Raw genomic sequence first — 26,105 nt, forward strand, 5'->3', positions numbered from 1 at the left:
AGTGTTGAACTCCCAACCTCAGGTGATCCACCCGCCTCGGCCTCCCAAAGTACTGGGATTACAGGCATGAGCCACCTCACCCAGCCAAGAATCGATTCTTAAGAAGTAATTTGGCTAAAGGAGAAAGGTCCCTCTTCATCTCCTTTACTTCTAAATGTTGGAACACCCAAGGCTCAGTCCCTTGACACCTTCTCTTTTCCACCCAGAGGCAGTGTCTAGAGGATCTCACCTACTTATGCAGGTGAGAGGAGCCACAGGTTCTCTCAGCATGGGCTCCAGGGAGAAAACAGGCCAGAGCAGAGGTTTTCCTGGGAGTGGGGTAGGGGTAGCTTGAGGGCCATTCAAGGACTCTGACCTCAGTCAGAGAGGGCAATGAAGGAAAGAGAGACCAGCAAAGACATCCAGAGAGAAGCCTAAGGTGAACTTGGTCATCATATTAACCCCTATGCAATAACAAAACATCCAGGCTTGATCTACCAGGGCTTATCAGTGAGGTCCCCAGGAATTGCCTAATTGCAATAGCCCTCAGCTCACTTGCAGGCCACCAGATCCCAGCTGGCCCTGACCACCATCTCCAAAGCCTGAAGGAATTATTGTGAGACAGCCCACTGAAGGTGGGTACCTCCAAGAGCCTGCCCTGCCCTGCCAGGAGCCAGAGCCGTCTGTCTGTTGGTGGTCACCCTGGGAATCTGGGACAAGAAGGTGCACTCTGGTCTGATGCCAGAAAGCAGAACTTCCTGGGCTCCCAAATCTCAAGATCTTTTTGCTCCACCAATGTACTCATCCACTCATCCCAGCCTGGGGCCTCTGCTTTACATGGGTCTTTTCATTGCTTAAGGATGTTTGGGCATCTACCATCTCTTCTTCTTCTACTACTTTTTTATTTTTTTTTTGAGACAGAGTCTCTCTCTGTTGCCGGGGCTGGAGTGCAGTGGCCCAATCTCAGCTCACTGCAACCTCCGCCTCCCTGGTTCAAGTGATTCTCCTGCCTCAGCCTCCCAAGTAGCTGGGATTACAGGCCCACACCACCACACCCAGCTTATTTTTGTTTTTTTAGTAGAGATAGGGTTTCACCATGTTGGCCAGGCTGGTCTTGAACTCCTGACCTCAAGTAATCCGCCCTCATCAGCCTCCCAGAGTGCTGGGATTACAGGCATGAGCCACTGCGCCTGGCCTCATCTCTTCTGCTTATGACCTTGTGAGGTAGGCCTCCCAGGTTTCATTATCCCCGTTGTGTAAAGATTATGACTTACCTAAAGCACTGCTGGACTCAAACCCAGATCTTCTGCCCTCGATTCCATGTCCATCTCTGTGACCCCAGGTTTGGCCAAGTGTGGATCTTGCTGCATATGAACAGCCTGCCATTTCCTTCCTTGTGTACACATTGCCTGTGGAAAATGGACAAGGGAAGTTACATTTCTATCAAGAGCTGAAACAAGCAATTTTGCTTTAGAGATGATATGTAACAGAAAGAAATAGTCCTGGAGGCAGGGAGCCCTGTATGCATCTGCCTGTGTTCTGCTCCTGTCTGACCCCTGAGATCGAATCATGCTGTTTGCTAATGTGTGGAAAGCATGTTTTGCTCTCTAGGAGTCCTCCCCAGAGCCTGACAGATTCAGTGATAGGAATAGAACGGTGGAGTGAAGATGGCTGTCTCCAGGTGTCACTCCAGTTGCCATACATGTAAAGAAAGCCTAGACACTGTGATAGTTTTGTCCTCCTATCCCTGAACTTTGCCCAGAGGCGAAGCTTCTTCCCCAATCCTCGCTCAAATGCCTTCTTTTTCCTTGAAGAATCCAGGCTGTTGAGCAAAGGGGGAGATCCTGGGAGCTTCACCCAAATCATCTGGAAGTTTCTTGGGGTGCCAGATTTGAAATAGGAGCTGATAGGGTCAATCCATCAGGCACTCTGACCCTAGACATACAGGAATTCCCCTCTGAGGTTGAAGAATTCCCCCTCCATCAGACCCAAAAGTGAAAAACAAACTTCGCAAAGGCATGTTTATACCAACTCCTCTGGGCGGGGCTGAGTAGAGTTTTCTCTGGTACTGGGCACATGCTGCTCACAGACTCTCTGGCCCGTGGGCATGGCCCCTGGGGTCTGAGAATGCAGATGGGGGAGAGGCTCACCGAGGAGCTCTGGATGACCTGGCTCCAGTGTGTCACCTCCTGGCCTTGGCCTCCTATCCCCAGCTGGGCTGAGAAGACCCCAAAGAGGGTCTTTCTCACTCTCCCAACCTGTTTTCTCTGGTGATTAATATATAACCTGAGAAAATGAATCACTTGTTTAAATTCAGAGTTAGCTGGGCTAAGACAGGTGATAAGAATTACTCAAAAACAAGAAAGCAATATTGGGGGTAAAGATGCTTTCTATTTTTCTTTTCTTTAGTTATTTTTTTGTTTTTTGTTTGTTTGTTTAAGATAGAGACAGGATCTTGTTCTATTGCCCAAGCTGGAGTGCAGTGGCATGATCACAGCTTACCGCAGTCTTGACCTTCTGGGCTCAAGCCATCCTCCCACCTCAGCCTCCCAAGTAACTGGGACTACAGCTGTGCACTGCCACACTGGCTAATTTTTTTAAAAAAATTTTATAGAAACAGGGTCTCACTATGCTGCCCAGGCAGGTCTCAAACTCCTGGGCTCAGCCATGAGCCACCACACCCAGCTTGCTTTCTTTTTTAAATAGAAAGGAACACATAACAACTTGATTTTAAAATCAAGAACAGGAAGCATAGACTCTATACTTTCTTTAAAACATTGTAAATAAGTCTCCTATTCTTTACTACTTCAGTTAAATGGGCAGGAAACAAGAAAGGGAAGGATCAGGTGAGTAATGGGAGAAATAAAAACCATGCCGAAAAACTGCAGTAATAAATAAAAACACTAATGGCTGATATGTATTTATTGGGCACTATGGTATGCACAATTCATGGTTTTTCTCATTTTATCTCCCCCCAAGCCCTGTGAGGCAAATAATTTTACTACTCCTATTTTAAAATGAGGAAACTGAGGTGCCAACTATTAAATAATCTGCCTGCTTAATGGGACTAAAAACCAAGAAACCAAGCTTCGAAATCCGGTTCTCAGCGATCAGAGTCTTCACTCAGGAGGCAAAAATGCAGCAAGAGACAGCTTTTTCCTCCAGAAAGAACCTTATCCTGTTATCTTCAGAATTCTGTAGCTAAATACTTCCTTTACCATTTTGTAACAATACTAAATATAGGGAACATTTAGTATTTCCATGGAAAAGGATGCATTGTCTACATACGGCACAGCCTCCCTGGGTTATTTGATTCTAGCTTTCATTGCCCTTGAAGCATTTTGCAACTCTGTAAATTGCAGATAACCAATAGCAATGCAAAATGCAAATTCTGTCCTATACTGTAGAAGTTACACTGACTTCACTGCTACACTGCAGAAAAAGCTACTTTTGTATCCATTTGCCATTTGTACCTTTGTACCTTCATTGCAACTTTTTTTTTCTTTTTCTTTTTCTTTTTTTTTTTTTTGAGACGGAGTCTCGCTCTGTCGCCCAGGCTAGGGTGCAGTGGCGCTATCTAGGCTCACTGCAAGCTCCGCCTCCCCGGTTCCCGCCATTCTCCTGCTTCAGCCTCCCAAGTAGCTGGGACTACAGGCACCCACCACCACGCCCGGCTAATTTTTTGTATTTTTAGTAGAGATGGGGTTTCACCGTGTTAGCCAGGCTGGTCTCGATCTCCTGACCTCGTGATCCACCCGCCTCGGCCTCCCAGAGTGCTGGAATTACAGGCATGAGCCACCACACCTGGCCAACATTTCTTTACTCATATAAATTTGTGTGGTTTTTTGGCTTCTCCTTTGAACTGGTTATAACACCCTTACCACTTGCCTCATTAATTAGTTAAGTAAAATATTTACCATGTACTCGTTTTCATATTTGAGAGTCATGATTTTACCTTCGTTTTTTAAAAAAATTATCTCTTAATGGAATTATGAAAGCATATCAAAAGCATCTTGCTTGTTACTTTCTGAAAGACCCCAGGCATGATCTAACTCAAATGAATGACTTCAGGCGTAATTGGATAACTGATGATGTTCTCACTTGGGTCTTGGGAAGCACAGCCTTGTCCTGACAACTTCCTTTCAAACACTCTGCTCTGTCCGGGACAAAGCATCATGGCCGAAGGCCCCGGTCCCCTCTTCCTGGCTGGTCTTCTTTACTGTTGATTGAGGAAAATTAATTGGCATATAAATTATATGATTATGTCCCATTATAATGTTTCCATTATTTCTAACTTCTGCTATGTCTCGTAGTTTATCTCAGAGCTATCGCCATTAAATAGCTGAGAAAAGCCTTGAGAACATTTGTTTTAAAAATAATAATAAACATGTGATGTGATGGTTAATAATTGAATGTCAAATTGATTGGATCGAAGGATGCAAAATACTTTTCCTGGGTGTGTCTGTGAGGGTATTGCCAAAGGAAATATTAGTAAAATTTGAGTCAATGGACTGGGAGAGGCAGACCCACCCTCAATCTGGGTGGGCACCATCTAATCAGCTGCCAGTTTGGCTAGAATAAAGCAGGCAGAAGATGGGAAGGACTTGACTTGCTGAGTCTTCCGGACTTCATCATTCTCCCATGCTGGATGCTTCCTGCCCTCAAACATCAAACTCCAAGTTCTTCAGCTTTTGGACTCTTGGACTTACACCAGTCGCTTGCCAGGAGCTCTTGGCCTTTGTCCACAGATTGAAGGCTGCCATGTCGGCTTCCTTACTTTTGAGGTTTGGGAACTCGAGCTGACCCACCACTGGCTTCCTTGCTCCTCAACTTGCAGACGACCAATCATGGGACTTTATCTTGTGATCGTGTGAGTCAATACTCCTTAATAAATTCCCTTTCATATATAAATGAAATACACGATATATGTCTTTATACGCAGAGCAAGAGCATGACACAATTCCATCTTTTTAAGCAACTGATACACAAAGATCTCACAGCCAATCCCTACTATACTTGGCAAAACTACTTTTTGTTGTATGGACTCTGAAGTCAAACAAACATCATTCAAGTCTCATTCCACCACTTACTACAGTATGGATTTGGGCAATTCAGTAACCTCCCTGAGCCTCAGTTTCCCCTGGGGGAAATCATGCTACATCATAGGATTCTTCCTAAAGTGTGAATGAGATCACGTGGAGATTCCGGCACTGTGCAGGCACTTTGGACGCTGGCTCCTGAATTGTTAACTCCTGACTTCTAGGCCTGCCTAGGAAAAATGATGAACCATGTCAGCAAGATACCCTGTCTTCAGAAAAATGATGACTCATTGGCAGCTCTTCAGGACTTGAAACACATCATTGGGAATGAAGAGAATAAAGGGGAATTAGTTCCAGGTTTCCGGCAGCCATGGATCCTGTGTGCTAAACTCAGCAAGCCTTTGTGAGATGAGGATGTGGCATCCTGCTGCAGGGAGGCTTGGGCCGTTGCAATCTGACCAGTGCCCAGCCGTCCCTGATACCCAGGGTGAGGACTGTGCCCCTGAACACCCCATGGTTGGCAGCACTAGGACCAAGAGACACAGCCAGTGTGCTGGTGCCCCCCTCCCCAAACTGTGTCCTTGCTTGTTGCAAGCAGCTAGTTCAGTTCACGGCTTGGGGGGAGTCTCCCTCAGGAGCCAGCATGGTCACAGTCACAAAGCCTGGCCAGCACCCCAGCAGCTGGAGGAAGCAGACACAGAGTAGACACGTCACGAATTCTAGTCTACACTCCCCCTCTTCCCCACAAAGGGGAAAACCCTGGGCAAACTTTACAGAGCCAACAATACTCACTATCTACCTGGTGTTCAAAGCCAACTTAAATCTTTATTTCCTTTTGCTTCGAAGCATAATACAAAGAGTGAAAATAGGTTTTCCATCCACTGGAATTTCTAAGATCATAAAATGCATTACTGGTTCCACAGTATCTAGTCATAAGAAAGACTGCTCTGGTTCTAGGGTGTTGTTGTTGTGATGATGATTTTCCCAATTGTTCTACAATCTGGCAGCTGAAATCCTGATAAGGAGAGTCCGTGGGCCAACACAGACCAGGAAACATAAAAATAAGAAGAAAGGAGATCTCAACTCTTTGCTCTCTGGCTGCATAACTTGAGACTTTGGGAATCAGAATATTAGATCTTCCAGGGACCTAGCGTCCTTATAACCAATCTATATCGATTAGATATGTGACCTTGCATAAGGAATATCTGAACCTCAGTTTTCTCATCTGTAAAATGGGGAAAATAATTCCTACCTTATGTATTAAGAAAATCAAAAGAGGCTTGACTATGCAGAGAGTTGTTATAAGCATTTTCATGTGATAATAATTTAACCTTCATAACCCCATTTGACGGGGGAATAAACAGGCAGAGATAGGTTACAGAATTTGCCCAAGGTCACACAACAAGTTGGAGGCAGAGGGGATGCAAAGACACCCCTGGTCACCAGGCGTGATAATCTTGGATGAATAAATACCTATTTGAAATGCTTGAAACACCTAATTCTTCCAAATAGTCTAAAATGTCCTCTGCAATCTTGTTTTCACCCTTCGTTTGTTTATCAGGTCTTTTTTTTTTTCTAACACAGATAAGGAAAAGGTTAAACTCCAGTCCAACCACTTTCCAAATGAGGACATGTTCCAGGCTAACTCAAATTAACGAGGTTTACCTACTTGTTTTGCCATATTCCCTCATGGCGCAAGAATGTCCACACAGATCAGTGAGTGACCCAATAAAAACTTGGTCATTCTCCTCATGGCACCCTGGCCCCAAGCAGGAGTATAAGAGGATAGAGTCATTTTCCTATAACACGATCCAAGGAAATTCATTTCATCTTGGAAGTGGACTAGGCTGATGTGCAGAGAAACCTGATTCAGTCCCAGGGAAAGCCAGATACATAGGGATTAAGGATTTGTGGTTGTTAAGAGAACAGAACCTGGCCTCAGATCCCCTGACTTCTCCTCTCTCTGTCTTTTACTGGTGAGATACAGTTTGGTACCAGTTCCTAACCTCTTAAATCTCAACTGCAAAATTAGGAAATAACAGTGTCAAATTTTATTGTTTAAAGTATTATTTTATTATAACACCAACAAAAGCTTGCCTTTCTCAGGTAAGATATCCCAGTTCCTGAAGATGAAAAGAAGAAAACCTGATTCTGGGTATAAAATTCTGTTTCTGTCATCAGTGAACTTCAACTTGGTCCCCTGGCCTCTTCCTCTTGAGATTTGCTTGCTTTATCCTTGTAAAATATCTGTTTCTTCTCTCCTAATTGACTTTCTTGTCACCATGACACTAAAGAAAAAGGTCATTCTCAGGTCATCAAATGCCAGTCTCTTGAAATCTTTATTTATTCAAGAAGCTCTGTAAATTAAAAGAGAGCAAGAACTGGGCAATGTTTAAAAACCTAATTATAAAACCATTATTACTTTAGATCGAGGATTGCAGACCAGAGTGCAGCGTCACCCAAAATAGAAAAGTCTTTAAAGAATTGCAAAGGAAGAGGCCAAGCACGGTGGCTCATGCCTGTGATCCCAGCATTTTGGGAGGCTGAGGCAGGCAGATCACTTGAGCTCAGGAGTTCTAGACCAGCCTGGCCAACATGGTAAAACCCCATCTCCACTAAAAATACAAAAAAAAAAAGCAAAAAAAAGCCAAGTGTGGTGGCACACCCTATAATCCCAGCTACTAGGGAGGCTGAGGCATGAGAATCACTTGAACCCAGGAGGCAGATGTTGCAGTGAGCCGGGATCATGCCATTGCACTCCAGCCTGGGCAACACAGCAAGACTCCATCCCAAAAAAAAAAAGAAAAAAAAAAAAGAATTGCAAAGGATGAAGCCACAGAGCTCTGCTAACATGCACCATGCTGATCACTCCACTGGAGGCTCCAAACTCTAAGAGGCTCAGGCTTGCCTCCTCTTCAGCTAATAGGAAATGAAGAGGCCTTAAGAAACTGCTGGGCTTCCTTGGGCATGGAAATGACCAAAGATGCTATGAATGGATCTATTGACTGCTCAGATGCATGGCTGGAGTCAAGCACATGACAGTCAGGTCTGGCAGCCCTGGGAGCCATTCTGTCTCTCTAAGGCAGAGGCTTCACCCATTTTTTTGACAACACATCTTTATAAGTATTTTTTTAAATTTGAGGACTCTCCCCAATATCTATTCATTTGTTTATAAATAATATAGCACTAGTATATTCCGTAGTACCACCTGCAAATTATATAATACTTATATACTATAAACATTATACGTGCACAAACATGAGCTGTCTAAGGAAATACAAAGAAAAATCTGAAAAGTCTATATTATTTTCTTCTTGAGCCCCAGAAGATCTCTCAAGCACCATTCTGAGGCAATGGTTCTCAAACTTTGTGTAAGCAAGAATTACCTGGAGAACTTCTTTAAAATGAAGGTTCACCAGGCCGTGACCCTAGTGTTGATTCCATTTCTCATATTCCTGGGATGGGCCCATAAGTTGTCCTTGTCTGAGCTCCCCAGCTGTCTCTTATTCTGATGCTCAATTGGATTTTGGAGCCACTGATCCAGACCCTTGTGTTTTCCTGCCCCTTACATTTTTTGCTACAATTATATCACTGTGATCTTATTGTTATCTACCTCCTGGACACCTTCATGATCACCTCAGTGAATTTAAACATTAAAAAAAAATTAGCTACCATTAATTATTTCCTGTGGCCTAGGATTGCTGAGGGCTTCACATGCATTGCCTCACTTAATCAGACTAGGGAGGTATTATTAGTCCCATTATACAGGTGAAGAAAACTAAAGCTCAGTCACAATGTCTTATCCAAGTTCACTCAGCTAGTAAGTACAAGTGACAGACTAGGAATTTAAGCCTGTATCTGTCGGATTCCCAAGGCTGGACTCTTTTTTTTTTTTTTTCTTTTAGAGATAGGGGCTCACTCTGTCATCCAGGCTGGAGTGCAGTGATGTGATCATAGCTCACTGCAGCCTCCACCTCCTGGGTTCAAGTAATCTCCCTGCCTCAGCCTCCCAAGTACCTAGGACTACAGGTGTGTGCCACCACACCATGCTAATTTTTTGGTTTTTATGTTTATATAGATGGGGTCTTGCTATGTTACCCAAGCTAGTCGCAAACTCCTGGCCTCAAGTGATCCTCCTGCCTCAGCCTCCCAAAGCACTGGGATTACAAGTGTGAGCCACTGCCCACTGCACCCAGCCTCAAAGCACGGACCCTTGACCACTAAGTATATTGCCCACAAAATAGGTCATTATAATTTATTGATCCTCTACTATGAACCAGGCACTTGGCTTGACACCTTACACACAAATCTCTAATATTCATGGCATATCTCTGTTTCTAGAGGTATTAATTTCAGTCCAGAGATTCTGATGTGCAATAAATTTCTCTATTCTCTGTAACCCATCTAAATTCCTGACTCTTAACCCCTATATTTTCAGGCCTTCTGGATTTCTTCTCCCCACCCCACCCCCAACCCCCAGTAGTTATGCCATAGTTCTGGACCAACACAATAGCCAGGCATGGGGTCAGGGGAGTGTGACCTAGTCCTCTGTCATCAGCCCACATTGATGGCCACTGAGGGGCCCATCCTCCCATCAACATGACCTGCTGGCCCCAGAGACTCACTGCTCTCCCACCCTACATCAAGCCAGGTATATCTTTTGCCCATCTGCCAACACAGCCATTTCCTCCCTGGGTTCTTCTCTTCCAGCAGGATTTCTGGGAAGCAAGGTACTGTCCCCTCTGCTCTCAGACCCATAGACAAACCTCCCCCTTCCACATCACCTGCAAAGCCCAAGAGAATGTCTTTCTAGTGATGGAAAGGTGAGGGTTTCCTTCTCCCTTCACATCCCCTCAAGAAATGTTAGTCTTTTGCTTTTCTTTGTTGGCTAGAATTCACCTGCCCACACTTTGGAAGGCCAAGGCAGGAGGATCACTTGAGCCCAGGAGTTTATGACCAGCCTGGGCAACATAGGAAGACCCTGTCTCTAAAATAAATAAAATAAAATAATATAAAATAAAATTCACTTGCCCTAAGGTCCTATATTTTTGGAAGGCAAAAGATTTGTAGCCTTCTCTCTACTTTGCCCCTCTTAAGTGGAAGGGAGACAGTTTGGGAGAAAAATAAGTTGATATCTCAAAATATTATCTCAGTTACATGTTGTCCCCATTTTATAGGTGAGGAGATTGAACTCATTAAGGTTATATAATATTATACACAGCAAGTAGATAGGCCTAGGACCCCCCAGTTCAGGAAATCTCATACTCTGTGAAGTCCTCCCCTCTTCCCTCCCAGTAGCCTCCCTGGTCAGCTTCAAGAAAACACAACAGAGCTTGTGCATTAAAACCACCACTGGAAGGTCAGACCCGGTGATGGGGCAGGCTGGAAAAGCTTAGGTAGAGGTGAAAGCAGACACCACCCTGAAAGGGGACAGGTACCCACTCCTCTTTGTCATTTCCCAGGAGAGCCTTATAGAATTTGAGTTGGTGTGAGATGATGTTAGAGGAATTTGGGGTGGTGCAAGTAAAGGAACTACAAGAGCTAGAAACAATCTTGAAGGCTTCTTCCCATGTTGAAAGTGTTCTCACCACGTAGAAAGTGGTAAGAAAGTGTACTCTGCAGAAATTTGGGGGGCGGGTGGGGGCACACAGTTGGTATTTCAGAGGCACTTGGATTCACTGGTGTCTTTTGATGAGTTTGTGTCCCGAATAAAATGGGGAGTGGCGGTGGTTACTGGCAGTACCCAGAGGAGAGGAATGAGGGTGGTCACAGGGGAGAGGAGCCCGAGATGGGTAGCCAGCTGGTTTTACATGCCAGCTTTTTAGGAAAAAAAGTGGAACTTTCAGATTCTGCTTAACTGTGCAGGAGCCAGCCAAGTATCCAGGGCAGAAGTCCTTGCTCAGAAATTGTATATCTGATGGGCGCGGTGACTCACGCCTGTAATCCCAGCACTTTGGGAGGCTGAGGTGGGTGGATCACAAGGTCAGGAGTTAGAGACCAGCCTGACCAACATGGTAAAACCCTGTCTCTACTAAAAATACAAAAATTAGCCAGGCATGGTGGCGGGCACCTGTAGTCCCACCTACTCTGAAGGCTGAAGCACTAGAATCGCTTGAACCTGGGAGGTGGAGGTTGCAGTGAACCGAGATCGCGCCACTGCACTCCAGCCTGGGCGACAGAGCAAGATTCCGTCTCAAAAAAAAAAAAAAGAAAAAGAAATTGTATATCTGACGGGATGGTCCGCAAGCTGCAGGGCTTGGGAGGAAGGTACGGTCATAGGACAGAACACAGCTTTAGACTGGGTCAAGATCGTCCAAGTCTGCTGGTGGCTTCAGAAGGCCCTTTGAATGAGGCTCGTCCAAGCAATAATTACCATGTTATCTAATTTTGCCCACTTAACATTTCCACTTGGATATCTAAGAGCCATCTCAAAGCCCCACGTGGCCAAGGCTGAATCTCTAATCTTCCCCCAACAGACCTGCTTCACTCACAGCTTCCCCTTCTCAGCTGACAGCAACCCCATTAATCTACTTGTTCAAGCCAAAAAACCTGGAAGTCATCCTTAACTCCTCTCTTTCTCCCACATCTCACATCTCAGCAGTCAGAAAATGCTGTGGGCTCTACCATCAAAATATATCCACCACCCATCCACCACTCCGCAGTTGCCCTTTACCATGCTGGGCCAAGCCACCATCACCTCTCACTGGGCCACTGTAATAGCCTTCTAACAGATCTCCCCACTGCACCCCGGCTCACTTGCAAACCAGAGTGATCTTTTAAAACTATAATACAAATCATATCACCCTTCTGCTCAGAGTGCAAATCAAAGCACCGTTCTGCTTTGACTGCATAAAAATCAAAGTCCTTACAATGTCTCCCCATTCACTGGCCTCCTTGCTATTCCTGGAGCACACCAGGCATACTCCTACCTCAGGGCCTTTGCACAGACTGCCCGAAGCTCTCCTCCCCAAGATGTCCACAGGGGCAACTCCTTCACTTCCTTCAAACCTTTGCTGAAAGTTTAACTTCCCAATGCAATTCACTCTAACCACTCTGCTTAAAATCCCTACCTTCTCCCCAACCCCCTGCTTTTCTTGTGGTGGTTCCCATTACATTCTACCAGTCTACATAATTTTTTTTGTTTTTTGAGACGGAGTCTCTCTATGTCGCCCAGGCTGGAGTACAATGGCGCGATCTCAGTTCACTGCAACCTCCGCCTCCCAGGTTCAAGCGATTCTCCTGCCTCAGCTTCCTAAGTAGCTGGGATTACAGGCACTCACCTCCATGCCCAGCTAACTTTTGTATTTTTAGTACAGATGGGGTTTCACCATGTTGGTCAGGCTGGTCTCGAACCCCTGACCTCGTGATCCGCCCGCCTCGCCTCCCAAAGTGCTATGATTACAGGAGTGAGCCACCACTCCTGGCCATAAATCTCTTCTTTATTATGTCTACTGTCCGTTATCCAACTCCAGAAGGTAAGAACCTCCACTGATACATAAGGACTTGTATATCCCACATGCCTACAACAGTGCTTGGCACCTAGTAGACATGCCAAAATATATAAATGTTGAACAAATGAAGAAAGTTAAAGTAAAACTAGAGGCCCAAAAATATCACAAAAGCCATCTATGGTAGCCTTTTCCCTACCTGATTTTGCTGAGTGGCCTTACTTTTCAGTCCTCTACACAGCTGGAACATTAATGAACACAGAGGGGGAAGAAGTGTGTTTACTCTAGGATCACCTCTCATTGGGTCACTTGGCAAGGGCATCTTTGCTTCTTCGTCAGCTCCTTTTGACACGGGGGTGAAGGGTTTTCTGCACCACACTTTGACCACAAACATCACCAATTTCACTGAACCCAACAGAAATTTGGACCCTCTGGGGGCTCTCTGCGTGGCAGGGCCCTTTTCTTTTTCTTTGGGCTTAGGCTGCAATTTGAAACACCACTTTCCTGAGCCAGCATCCCCCTTGCAGCGCTGTCACAGGGAGGCTTAGGCAGCCACGTGGAAGCCACCTACCCCGACCTTTGGCAGAATTTCCAAACACAACACAGTAGCTTTAAATTGATTAATTTGGAACTCTGACCTTGGCCCCAAAAGGTAAGAATACATAACAAGGTATTTTATTCTCAAAATGTGTCAGGATAAGAAGCACTTCTGTAAATCGACCTTTTTAAAATAGATATAATTAGATTTGCAGTTGGGGGCAGTAAAGAAAGGGTCTGAACAGTGGATAACATGTTGAGAGGTTAATTATTAATGGGCAGTCTTCCCTAACAAAGTATCTAATAGGCATTGTGGTCTCTTTGGCTTCAGAAATTACCAAGAAAGCCTGGACCCCGGGTGAAACGGAGAAATGGACACAAGTCCCCTGTGTTTCTCCATTCTCTTGGTTTTATGCATCTTTATCCAATCAAGTGCCCTTGGACAAAGCCTGAAACCAGGTAAGAGCCTGACTTTTCTCCAGAGATGGGCATGAACTTTTCTTTTTAAAACGTGTGTCACAAAGAATCCAGGAGTTTCTGACTGTATGGGACAGAGCTTGCTTCAGAGCGTGCCAGGTGGTTCTATACACGACCTCACAGGTTCACAGGGACACGTAGCCGTTTGTAAACAGAAATGAAATTTTAGAAAATCATCCTCGGATTAAAAGTCTTCTAAGAGTGCCTGCAGCTAGCAGTGAAGTCTCTTGTGTATCTGATATGGAAACAGTCATGCTAAAAGTTATTCAGCGGCGAATGATATGAAAGCGATTCAGATCTTCCTGAGAGTTCATGTGGCATCTAATTTGCAACCGGGGAGCCAGGCTTGCAATGAAATGCTCTGTCGGGTTGGGGTTGTCTAATTGCCTGCCTCTCTCAGAAGAGAGGGGAATTTATGAGAGTTCTATTTCCAGTCAGGTCTAAAGTAGAGATATCATTGCACAATTTCTAGACTTTGTTTTGCTGCCAAAATTTTAGTCTGAGACTGAAGAATCCAACAGCCGTCCTGCCTGTTTTGTTTGTAAATTCACAAACTAGATTGATGGCGAAAGACAGATCAAATGCCTTATCAGGAAGGTAGTAGAGTGGAGCCCAGCTTCCAGGCTAAGCAGTGGACCAATAAATGACGGATCAGTTAATTGAACAATTTGGCCAAACTAGACAGGTGTTTGGGACTTTGTTTTGGTACTGGTTACTGGTCAGGAGCTAGTAACGCTAAGGTAGAGTCTGAGATTTTTCTTTTCTCTAAGACTAGCCTTGGAGAGAGCTCCGACAACTTTGAGAATTAGAAATTCCCTAACGGGATGTACCTAAAAATTTCAGAAGCTTTTTTCCCCTTTAAGAAAAAGGCTGTTCCTTTGTATTTGACTATTTTACTTCATAGGCCAGTTAATAACTGAGTAGCAGTATTAATTATTGCCATTCACTAAGTATTTTCTGTGCCAAGCACTATACTATTTTTGACACATCATCTCATTTATAAAGCCACATCCAAAAATGACCCTTACATAATAATTTAGAGCCATACAGGTAAAATTGCTGGTAATCTTTATTCCCTTGGTTCATAGTGATTTTGCTAAAGGGCCTTTCCTGCCCTTTGCCCCAGAATGTTGTATTTGTTTGTTTACTTTTTAATGAAGTTTATAACACACTTCTAGAAAAGGGCCTCTATCATAAATCCTCAATGAGTTCTCACAAACTGAACCAGTACCCCAAAGCCTTCCTTGTGTGCCCCTTGAGCCTTAACATATATGATTTTTTCCTTTGGGGAGATTTTTCATTAATAGAAACACATCAGTTGCTCTTTTGCGTCTGGCTTCTTTTGTTCGACATTATGTTTGTGAAAGTCAACCATGCAGTTTCGTGGAGTTGAGGCTCATTCATTCTCACTGCTGTAGCATTCCACTGTGGGACCACGCCACACTTCCTTTATCCATTCTACTGTTGATTGGCCAGGACTGTTTTTGCAATGGAGCCATGGGAATTGGAAGCTGTCAGTGCTGAGATAGAGGTTGAAGGGAGAGATGGCCTCCCCCAGGCTTCTGGGTATTGTCCAGATTTTCCTTGACCAATCTCATTGTCCTGATCAGCCTGCTTCTTTCCCCGGGGCCTAGTTTGTGCAAATGCTGAGAGAAGTGGCCACTATTAGCAAGAGGGTTCCTCAGAAAAGAGGATCCAAGTCAGGAGGCCTCTTGTTCTCTTGGAAGCAGAATCTCTTGGCAGAATTCTTTCTGCAATGAGTGAGCCCAATCTGTGTGCATGTGGCTGGTATGATGTCTTTCTGGGGAAACCGCAGGGAAGCCGGTGTCCTGTGGTGGAGCCCTTGTCAGGAAAGTTTCTACACCAATGGTTCTCAACAGGGGCAATTTTGCCCTCCAGGGGACACTTGGCAATGTCTGGAGACAGTTTTGGTTGTTAAGACCAGGGAGAGAGTGCTTCCCTTCCAGCATCTAGTGGGTAGAGGCCAGGGAAGCTGCTTCACATCCTACAATGCACAGGACAGCCCTCACAACAATGAATTATCTGGCCCAAAATGTTATTAGTGCAGAGGCTGAGAAACCATGATCTATGCCAAGCTTCAACTGTCACTCATCGAGCACCAGGAAGTACTCCCTCAAGGACCCTTCCTCTTTAGCCCCTCCTCCCAGCCTACTTCTTTTGAGTATTTATTATTAATGACATCTTACTAATGGAGTCACTAATGTGCTGCACACCCAGCATGTGCCAGGCACTCCACGGACATTTTATCTCATCCTCACCATATGGTTGAGTAAGCTGGCAGTTAAGTGCCTTGCCGGCGGTCGCATAGCTGGTCAAGGCAGAGCAGGGAGACGTACCTGCAGCCTCAGTCTGTCTACTGAGGCCGCAGTGCTCTCTGTCGAGCCCACACCCAGTGATTTGACAGCCAGAGGTTTCTAGAAAAACATTCTGCTCAGTTCCTCTCACAGAGAGGGAGATTTAGACAGTTGTTCCTGCCCTTCAGCACTAAGGGGGACTGGATAGAGTGAGCTGCTTGAAGCCCACATGGCACATCACACTTATGCCCAGCCCCCAATGCCTGAGACCCAGGTTCCCCAATCGGTGTTGCCATGAGAGCCAACGCTGCTCCAAAGAGCAGCTGCTGCTCCTAGACCCTGGCAAGCCCCACCTTCCCGGTACTGGGCCCACTATCAACAGACACCTTCTCCCTCCCCTCCACCCCAGCCTCAGCTTGCAAATCCTAGGAGCAGCTGAAAGCTACCTATTCAGTCAGTCCCTCATGAGTGTCACAAGCATACATGAGCACCTGCCATACGTAAGGCAGTGCCTGAGTACAACTCACACACTCTGTTCACACGTTTCCTCTCTTAAAAATCATTGAGGACCCCAAACAGTGTTTACTATGTGAGATATCAGTATTTCCTTCATTAGAAATTAAAACTGAGAAATCTTTAAAATCTGCTAACACTTTTTAAAATAATAATAAACCCTTGCATGTTAACACATATAATGTAATTTTATGAAAAATAACTTGTATTTTCCAAATAAGTTTTAAATGGAGCAGAAGAGTGACATTGTTTTACAAAGAAATGTTGCAAATCTCTCTAATATCTGGCTTCACAAGACAGCTGGATTATCTTACCTGTTTCTGTACTCAGTCTGTTGTGATGTATTGCTTTGTTTGAAATGTAGGAAGAAAATCTGGCCTCCCATAGAGGAAAAGGGAAGACATCCTAAGGCGATCTCCCTGGGGCCTTGGCCTGCAAACCACTGCGCTTGTGCAGTGGGCACTGTACAACAGGGGGCTGCACAGCCGTCCCCACCTTGCAGGAATTTACAGTCAAATGCGGTGGGAGTGGGGTGGGGAGGGAATAGGGGGCCATGGGACTGGGTGGAGGGAGGATGTGCCATCAATAAAAGAGCAACCGTCTGTGGAGAATTTAAATACAAATATAACCAAAAGCTGATCTGCCTGTCATTATCACAATTCTAAAGAATGTCAGCCGGGTGGCGTGGCTCATGCCTGTAATCCCAGCACTTTGGGAGGTGGGTGGATCACCTGACGTTAGGAGTTCAAAACCAGCCTGGCCAACATGGTAAAATGCCATCTCTACTAAAAATACAAAACATTAGCCAGGCGTGGTCATGGGCACCTGTAATCCCAGCTACTTGGTACGCTGAGGCAGGAGAATTGCTTGAACCCGGGAGGCAGAGGTTGCAATGAGCTGAGATGGCACCGTCGCACTCCATCCTGGGCAACAAAGTGAAACTCCGTCCCAAAAGAAAAAGAGTATCAGCGATAAAGGCAAAGCTCTTTCCAGAAAAAAATGGTTTTATGGCCTAAGTTCTAAACAATCTCTGTGGTTACTGTTGGATTTTATGTAGTACGTATATGTAAGCTTCAAATTCATCACATCTTTATTATTTATCCTTTCATAAATATTGTGTTCTACATTGACATTAATCTGGAGAACTCCCGGTTATGCACTTGGCCCCAACATGCACAGACTCAGGGGCGTGTTCTTGTTGCGAGAGTAAGTGTGCGATGGTTCAGATCCTTTGACGTCCTTATGTCTCCAACCTCAGTGGCACTTATTACCTGCTTCTGCATGTAAACAGTAGATTTGAAGTAAAAAATGATAGCGTAGTGGTTGTACAAACAAAAAACCAGAACTTGAATTATTTCAGTTCTCTCATCCTAGGTGACCCCTGTAAGCTTCTCATATGTGTTTAAAATTTAAAGCAATAAAACAGATTGTGAACAATGAGTTGTAACATTTTGTTTGGTAGGTAAAAATTTGGACTCATACGAAAAATATTTTTACTGCATTTGAATATCTTACAGTTAAAATGTATTTGTCTTTTTCAAAATTGTTCACTGCTTTATAACTAAAGAACAAATCGAGAAAGTAGTGATGATTGCTGATTTTTACATAAATATGACTGAAAACACTTTTGTCTTACAGAGCAAAGGGTCATTAAAATGATCCGTTTTGTGTGTCAAATACATGAGGTATACCACTGAGTCACATATATAAATGTTATCAGCTAGAACATGGCATGTGATGAGGACCATGAGAGAGGAATGAGTACAGAGGCAGAGTTTACTTCCAAGCGGAGGGAAGAAGACTTCTTGGAGGAGGCGGCATTTGAGTAGGGTGTTGAAGGATGGTATCCGGACAGAAGAGAATGAGGCTTTCCTTGTACAATAGCAGAGGTACACAATTGATAAAGTACATGTGCTTTTCAAGCCCAAATACCTTTCAAAAAAGACCATCTAGGAAGAAAAAGAAAAAATATCCCATAGAACGGTGTTGATAGCAACACTGGTTAAACTGCAACAAACTGGAAACAACGTGAATGCCCAAGTGCAAACCACTGAAGTTGGGGACTCCAGCTATTGCTAAATCCAACTTCGAACAGGCATTGTTTTGAATACCTACTACTAGAAGTCACAGAAACTTTTGGGGGCAATAATGATGAAGTTCAGAAACAAAAGCCTATTGCTGGCCCCTAAGCACTCACAGTTTAACACCAGGGATCTTAGCACAGAGGATGGGTTTCCAAGAGTCATTGAGCCTCCTGAGATGGTGCCCAAGGCTGTGTGTGTGTGCATTTTGAGTGGGGAGCAGGTGTCATAACTTTCAGCAAATTATCAAAGGGACCTGTGACCTCTGAAAAAGCTCAGTAACAACTGGTCTTGCGGCTTTGTAAAACAGGTATAAGAAAATTGTATATGCAATAATGTAGGGAAAAAAAACAGGACTAAATAATCTACATGTTGAATCATAATTTTGAAAACACTGTAGACACATGCTGTATATTGCTAGAGATTCTAAGTATATTTAAAGATATACAAACGGTTTTAAGGTTTGGAGAATTTAAGTACTTAAATGTACAAGAAAAATAAAATAAAAAGGCCCTGATCAGCTACAGTTAGATTGGTCATCCCAAGACGACCCCCGGGAAAGGGATTTTCCACTGTCCTTCCGACCTGCCACCTGCACCCAACTTTGCAGGTTCAGCCACACTCAAAATCACTACCCCAGCAGGGTCTGTCAGATTTCTGAGAGGCCTCCACAGTTACATGGAATGTCACCCATGACTAATATTTGAGATAGAGTCCGGAGATGAAACTCATTCTTCCAAGAGTGCGTACTATTCTGGAATCAGCAGAGGGCCAGCCCCCAGCATTCCAGGGAAATTCTATCTTTCCCATGCAAGAGACCCTCCCATCCACGGCCAGCCTTCCTAGCCCTACAGCTGAGCAGGTCTGTGGTCCTGCTGAAAGGTCCACCCTGGAGAGGCGGGGGACAGCAGCCTGTCCTCCACTCTGCTTGCCTCTCACAGAGACCCAGGACTGGAACCCATATTCTTTCATTGTGAGCTGGAGAGAGAAACTGTAGGGCTGACGGTTGAAGGCATGGGGTCTGTAAGCTGACCCGAAAACATGAATCGCCAAATGAGTGCGCAGCCAAAAGCCAAGAGAATCTGGTACCTGGCTTCCCACGATGGCCCTCTGCCTGCCCTCCTCTCCACATCAGCTGCCACAGTGCTGCGGGCATGCTGGGTCATCACAGGTGGCACAGCAGGGAGAGAGGCAGAAAGAGGCTGGGCCCCGAGACAGGGCAGAACAGTCCCCATTTCATCATAAGGGGAATGTAACCACCCAGGCCTCAGCCTGGGTGTCCCTGACAGCCACGGGCTCCACGTAGAACAGAGGTCACAGCGATTCTCACAGCCAGGAAGGTGCTGTGCGCTGGCCCCCAGGACGGTGACCAGTTTTGAGTGGGGCGCTCTCAGCCGGGAATTGGGGTCCAGCCCACCAGGGAAAAGGGCTGACTAGGGGCCAATAGGACCCTCCAGATCCCTGCCCAGCAGGCTGGACTTCAGTCCCAAGGTGATAACTAGAACAAGGGGGCCGAGCCTAGTCTGTCCAGCAGCAGATGGAGGAGCTGCGGTAAGAAAGGCAGTCAGGTCTTACATTCAGGTACCTACTTGGGGCGAGAAGACCAAATCCAGTCACTCCAGCCCTGGAGGAGTCAGGGCGCCCACCCGGCTGCCCCACAGAAGGTGCAATTCCTAAACATGGTCACAAAGTAGCGCAGTGACATCTCAGCTGCTTCGGAGTTCCAGGAGAGGGTTTCTGGCTCAGGAGAATGGAGTTTCTGGGTGACTGGAAGATTAGGCTGTTGGCTAACTTCCCTTTCCTTCCCACTTAGGGCTCTATTTCCAGAAGCATTCCTCATTTCATTTTTTCCCCAGTGGAGTTTGGCTAGGGGTGGGGAGGCATCGGGAAAAAGTGAAGAGAAGAGAACGAAATGCATGGAATGCAAGCGGAGGCCTCTTTGTCTACAGCATTTTCACCTCTACATGTGCAGGTTCATATTCAGGGCCTGGTGAAGTCAGTTCTGGCACGGCTCTCCAGTGGACTGGCAGTGGCCCTTAAAAATAGTTCTCAGGAAGATGTGTAGGTGGCGACGCTGAGTTGTGTTTATTTTCCAACATGAAGAGCAGGCCTCATTGTGTGTGTCCTGTGATTACAACTGTGTGAAAATACATGTGTTTGAGAAAAAATGCTGGAAGAAGATGCATGAAAATGTTTATACGTCCGTTGAGTTTGTATCTAAACTTTTGTCTCTTCCCCTCTTTATGTAATGTTATAGTATGTATATGGTGTATTGACTTTCATGATTTAAATACTCAGAAAATAAATTTACTACGAAATGATAAAATAAAGGAGTTAGACTAGATCAGTGATCCTGGAACTGTAGTGGATATTGAAGCACCTAAAAGGCTGCTTTTTTTGTTTGTTTGTTTTTCCTGAGACGGAGTCTTGCTCTGTCGCCCAGGCTGGAGTGCAGTGGCACAATCTTGGCTCGCAGCAACCTCTGCCTCCCAGGTTCAAGCAGTTCTCCTGCCTCAGCCTCCTGAGTAGCTGGGATTACAGACACACAACACCACACCCAGCTATTTTTTGTACTTTTAGTAGAGATGGGGTTTCACCATGTTGGCCAGGCTGGTCTCGAACTCCTGACTTCGTGATCTGCCCGCCTCAGCCTCCCAAAGTGCTGGGATTACAGGCGTGAGCCACCGCCCCCGGCCAGGGCTTATTAAAATAAGATTCTGGGGCCCTAACTACAGAGTTGCTGATTCAGTGAGTCTGCGGTAGACTTGGATATTTACGTTTCTCAGCAGTTCCCAAATGATGCTGCTGGTGTGGGAACCACAGAGAACCACTAGAAAAAAAAACAAAAGAACCAAGACTTGAAACTAGGTTACTGACTTCCAGGCTAGGGTGCTTCCTACAGAAACAACACGAGGCTACAGGGCAAACCTCACTTCACTTCTAACTTTCTAGGGTTGAAGGGGTGAGAATCAACATCTATTGCTCCTGGATACTGACTTCTTCCCCAGTAGCTACAACCCCAATAGTATTTAAAACCCCAAGATATTTGTGAAAATGTATTTGTCCAAAATAAAATATCTACATGCTAAAAAGAAAGCAGTCCTTGAAATGAACAAAAATTCCCAAGCTGAGCATTACTTGTAATTGGTAGAAAAATAATCATTGCAAAAGCTAATTAACCATCCACCCTGAGCGGCTCCTTGGCAGGCCTGAAAATATGATCAAGAAAATTCTTTTCCTATGAGTGGGGCATTATCAAAGCAGGGCAGAGCCTATGGGTTATCCGTTGACTAGGACTGACCTTTCCGTGACTGCCAAAAACTTTCCAGTGACAAATGATCCAGCTTCCTTGTCCCAAGAGAAACCAAAGTGGTAAGAAAACAAACTGCTTTATACTGAAACATAACAAGATCAACAGCAGCTGTGACAGCATTTATTAAACTGTCCGCTGTATACCAGGCCCCATGGTCAGTAGGAAAGTATATCCCTGAGGGTACAAAAATGAAAAACGTACATCCACTCACCAAGGACTTCCCACGGTGCCAGGGTCTCTAGCCCCTTATGTGGTGTGTGGGGGGGCAGGGAGGTTGGAGGTTGGGAGAGGCGCATAATTTCAACACAATGCAATTAGTTTGTAAATAACACTACATACAAAATGTTACAAGAGCCCTGAGGCAGCGGAGTATAGCTGAGAAGCCTTTACAGAGGAGGTGATATCTGAGTTTAATCTTGAAGTTTCCTTCAAGAAGTGGAAGGACATTGTAAGCAGAGGGAAAAAAAACATGAACCAGCCTTGCTTGACTCAGAGGCTGGAAAAGGGAGAGTGAAGTTGGGAATTCTTGAGATTTTGGGGTGGCCCTGGATGGGGTACATAAAAAGAAGTGGTCAGAGGGAAGGACAGGAAGGGCCATCCTCAGAAGTTTTGTCCTCATCCTGGAGGCAGGGCAGACCACTGATGAGGGGGGTTGTTTTTAAAAGGCTGCCTTTCCCAGATGGATTGATAGCCTTATCTCAGCCTGGCTAAAACCCTGGCCACTCCCTGATAGAGAACAAGGTTCCCAGCAGGCAAGGGCAGGGGTGGGGCCCAGCAGGGACCAGTTTTGCAAGCTCACCTGGCCCTACACCCACAAACACTGAGCTCCAAGGCAGGCCTCAAGGCTTGGAGCAAGTCTCTTTGAAGTTTTCTTATGAATTGCTATGCTTAACACTAAATCACGGGAAAGATTAACACCCATGAAACTGAAGCAGGAGCACATAACAGAAGCTTAATATGAATCTTCCATCTTAAAAATATCTTATTCTACATCTGAAAAGAGAACCATTTGGAAATTCCACGTCATACTCACTTATAGACTTAACAGCAATTTCCACTTTAAAAATTCATTCCCACCTGCATTATATGACTTGATTCTTACAGTAGCCCTGTAAAGAATATTGGGTAGGAATTCTTATTCCCATTTTAGAGACGTAAACATTCACTATCCGCGGACCATGGGGAACACAGCTGACATCAATTGCAAGTCAGTTTCTGTGGTTTACTGCAGCAAGGGAGAGCTCACTCCAGACTTGGGCTTGTGCTGGTTGAGTCTAAGGAAGGGGTGGAAAGCAAGGGGAATTCTGGATTGGATTCTGTCAAAAAGGAGTCCAATTCAATGATTCGGCATCATATTTAATAGTTATCACTAATTATTATTTAATATAATCAATAAATGATCTAGCAGATGGGAAGATGAAAACAGGGCTGAGCTGGCTTTGATACAGCAACACAAGTCATTCCTGTTAGTCAGAAGAGGGAAATGTTTAGTCATGTTTTTTGATTTTGGAGTGGCCTCCTCCCTGTCTTGATGCAAACACAGATGTGGAGGGTCTGTGCTGCACATGTTTCTGTTCGGTGAGCATTGTCTCTGTTCACTTGTGAATATTATGGTCTGGCTGACGGCAGAGCTGGTTTTTGTTGCTGTGTTGTGTTTTCGTGTAGTCTCTCCCAAAGGGACTTGGGGAATGCGTTTGAGGTCTCTTAATACCTATGCCCTAGCTGCACAGCTTTGGGTGATGCCCTTTACCTCCTTACCTCTGATCTCTCAGGAGTAATAGTGTCCCTTCCACACTGACATTCTGGGTGTGAATGGGACTGATTAGAATGGTCATCGTGGTGCCAGGAGATCTGCAGTGGTGACCTTCCCTGGTATCAGCTATTTAAATAGTATCGGGAAAGAGAAATGTGGAAGCAAAGTTCTATCCATTTTAAGCATGTGACCTTTTACCCTAACTGAAACTTAATTGACTCATTTGCCTCTAGCAATTCAAAGATTCCCAGACACCCAGAGGACAAAGATGGGATTCTGTAAGAACAGCCCACGCAGTCAATGACCCTTATGCCATTTCTTGCCCAGAACTGTTTTATTCAGGGCCAGACATGCAGCAGTGTTTGATTAAGTGCTGACAATGAAAATAGGTATTTGATGCTGTTTGGAAGAAAACTCTTACATTTCTTGAATTGAACTAAGATGTACAGAACAACAGAAACCATTATTTTTAAGAATATTTAAATGTGCCAAGTTCTTTGCCTATTTATGTCAATGAATCCACAAAAACACCCTGTGAGATAGGTATTATCCCCACTTCACAGATGGGGAAATTGTGGCTCAGAGTGTTGCAAACTCTCCTTAGACCACTCAGCTAATAATTTCCTCTCTGGTATAGCTGAAACATGGGCTTGCCTGAAGGGCAGAGGCAGAAGAAGCCTCCAAGCCTCCCAAGGTCCTGTGATTCTCATTGATGCTTACTTCTAGTGGTTCTGGTGTCCCTCTCAGAGCCCACATGGGTATCTGAGCCTTCAGAGATATCTCATTTGGTTTGGGGGGTTGTTTTTGGTTTTTCTGAGTCTCGCTCTGTTGCCCAGGCTGGAGTGCAGTGGCGTGATCTCAGCTCACTGCAATCCCCGCTTGCAGGGTTCAAGCGATTCTCCTGCCTCAGCTTCCCAAGTAGCTGGGATTACAGGCATGCACCACCATGTCCAGCTAATTTTTCTGTTTTTAGTTTAGTCGGGGTTTCTCCATGTTGGCCAGGCTGGTCTTGAACTCCTGCCTCAAGTGATCTGCCCACCTCAGCCTCCCAAAGTGCTGGGATTTCAGGCCTGAACCACTGTGCCTGGCCGAGATATCCCATTTTGGATAGGGGAGCCTGGGACATATTCTCAACTTCCGTGGGTCTGGCCACTACTTATCAGAAGTTTCTGCTCACCTTACACAACTGTGAGTGATGGCCAGGAGCAGCCTCAGTGGCCCAAGGGGAAAAACCTCTGGATGAAGCCCTGGACCCCTCACATCTCAGCCTCCATCACTGCCCCTGGCTACCCAAAGTCAAGCCCAGAAACACAGACGTGAGCACAAACCCAGGCAGCCCATAGAAGGCACAGCCCTGTGATGTCAAGCTTGAAAATTCTGGGCTACTTTTAAGGTCACCAAGGATATTTCGAAAGAGCTGAAGCTTTTTCCTCCATCCAAGAATCCTCTATCTTCCAGGTTGTTTTTATGAGCTGAAAAGGACCCTCCACGGCTCCTCGGTGGCTTAGTAGTATCAAGACAACACCTGAGAAAGCTCCTTTCATGCAAATCTCTGTCTCACGCATGTGAAGAGACCACCAAGCAGGCTTTGTGTGAGCAGCAAGGCTGTTTATTTCACCTGGGTGCAGGCGGGCTGAGTCTGAACAAGGAGTCAGCAAAGGGTGGTGGATTATCATTAGTTCTTACAGGTTTTGGGATAGGCAGTGGAGTTAGGAGCAATGTTTTGCAGGCAGGGGGTGGATCTCACAAAGTACATTCTCAAGGGTGGGGAGATAATTACAAAGAACCTTCTTAAGGGTGGGGAAGATTACAAAGTACATTGATCAGTTAGGGTGGGGCAGAAACAAATTATAATGGTGGAATGTCATCACTTAAGGCTATTTTCACTTCTTTTGTGGATCTCCAGTTTCTTCAGGCCAGCTGGATGTATACGTGCAGGTCACAGGGGCTATGATGGCTTAGCTTGTGCTCAGAGGCCTGACAGTCTCCTTCCTCCCTGCGACACAGGTCTAGGAATTATTCCACAGTTGGGCACTCTTGGTGTATTATTGTTCATGCCCTGGCCCCCACCTTTGTGCCACATAGAGGGACTCCCCTTCCTGAGGTTAATGATTGGGAAGGTGTTAAAGCAGGAAGAACTGCAAGAAGGCACTCGTGAGTGAGCCTATCCACTCATTCCTGGAAGACAAACAAACGACCAATTTGGCTCTCCATACTCAGAGGGTGGTTTCTGGATGTCAGAGATTTCGCCACACACCAGCTCTGTGCCAGGCCTTGTGCTAGGACCCCAACATGGTCACTCAATATTCACACAGTCTAGCAGTCTGCCAGGACTGCCAGGACAGAGGACCACAGACTGGGTGGCCTCAACAACAGAAATGTATTTTCTCACAGTTCTGGAAGTGAGAAGTCCGAGGTCAAGGGGTCAGCAGGGTGGGTTTCTTCTGAGGCCTCTCTCCTTGTCTTCTGATGGCTGCGTCTCTTCTGTCTGCACACAGTCTTCTATGTTTCTGTGTCCGATCTCCTCTTTTTATAAAGACCCCAGTCATATTGGATTAAAGCCCACCCCAGTGACCTTATTTCACCCAAATCACCTCTTTAAAGACTCTGGCTCCAAAAGCAGTCACATTCTGAGGTACTGAGGGTTAGA

At 45.3% G+C, this 26,105-nt stretch overlaps 1 protein-coding gene and 1 long non-coding RNA gene across 3 annotated transcripts in view; one reads left to right on the top strand and one right to left on the bottom strand.

The window, feature by feature from the left end:
• Positions 1-26,105, top strand: part of LIPC (lipase C, hepatic type) — a 160,676-nt gene that overhangs the window by 8,240 nt on the left and 126,331 nt on the right. The window contains exon 2 of one of the 2 annotated variants that reach the window (XM_008953217.4): positions 13,335-13,462. In XM_008953217.4, coding sequence (XP_008951465.3) covers positions 13,375-13,462 — 88 coding nt within the window. In that variant the 5' untranslated portion in view covers positions 13,335-13,374. Of the gene's footprint in view, positions 1-13,332; positions 13,463-26,105 lie in introns of those variants that run through there. The other variant, XM_057299878.2, reaches the window with a different exon arrangement.
• Positions 16,252-26,105, bottom strand: part of LOC130540836 (uncharacterized) — a 64,720-nt gene continuing 54,866 nt past the window's right edge. Inside the window, exon 3 of the long non-coding RNA XR_008954835.2 lies at positions 16,252-18,257. This is a non-coding gene — a long non-coding RNA (uncharacterized LOC130540836). The remainder of the gene's footprint in view (positions 18,258-26,105) is intronic.

Source organism: Pan paniscus, chromosome 16, assembly GCF_029289425.2.
Source record: "Pan paniscus chromosome 16, NHGRI_mPanPan1-v2.0_pri, whole genome shotgun sequence".
NCBI classification, from domain to species: Eukaryota; Metazoa; Chordata; class Mammalia; order Primates; family Hominidae; genus Pan; species Pan paniscus.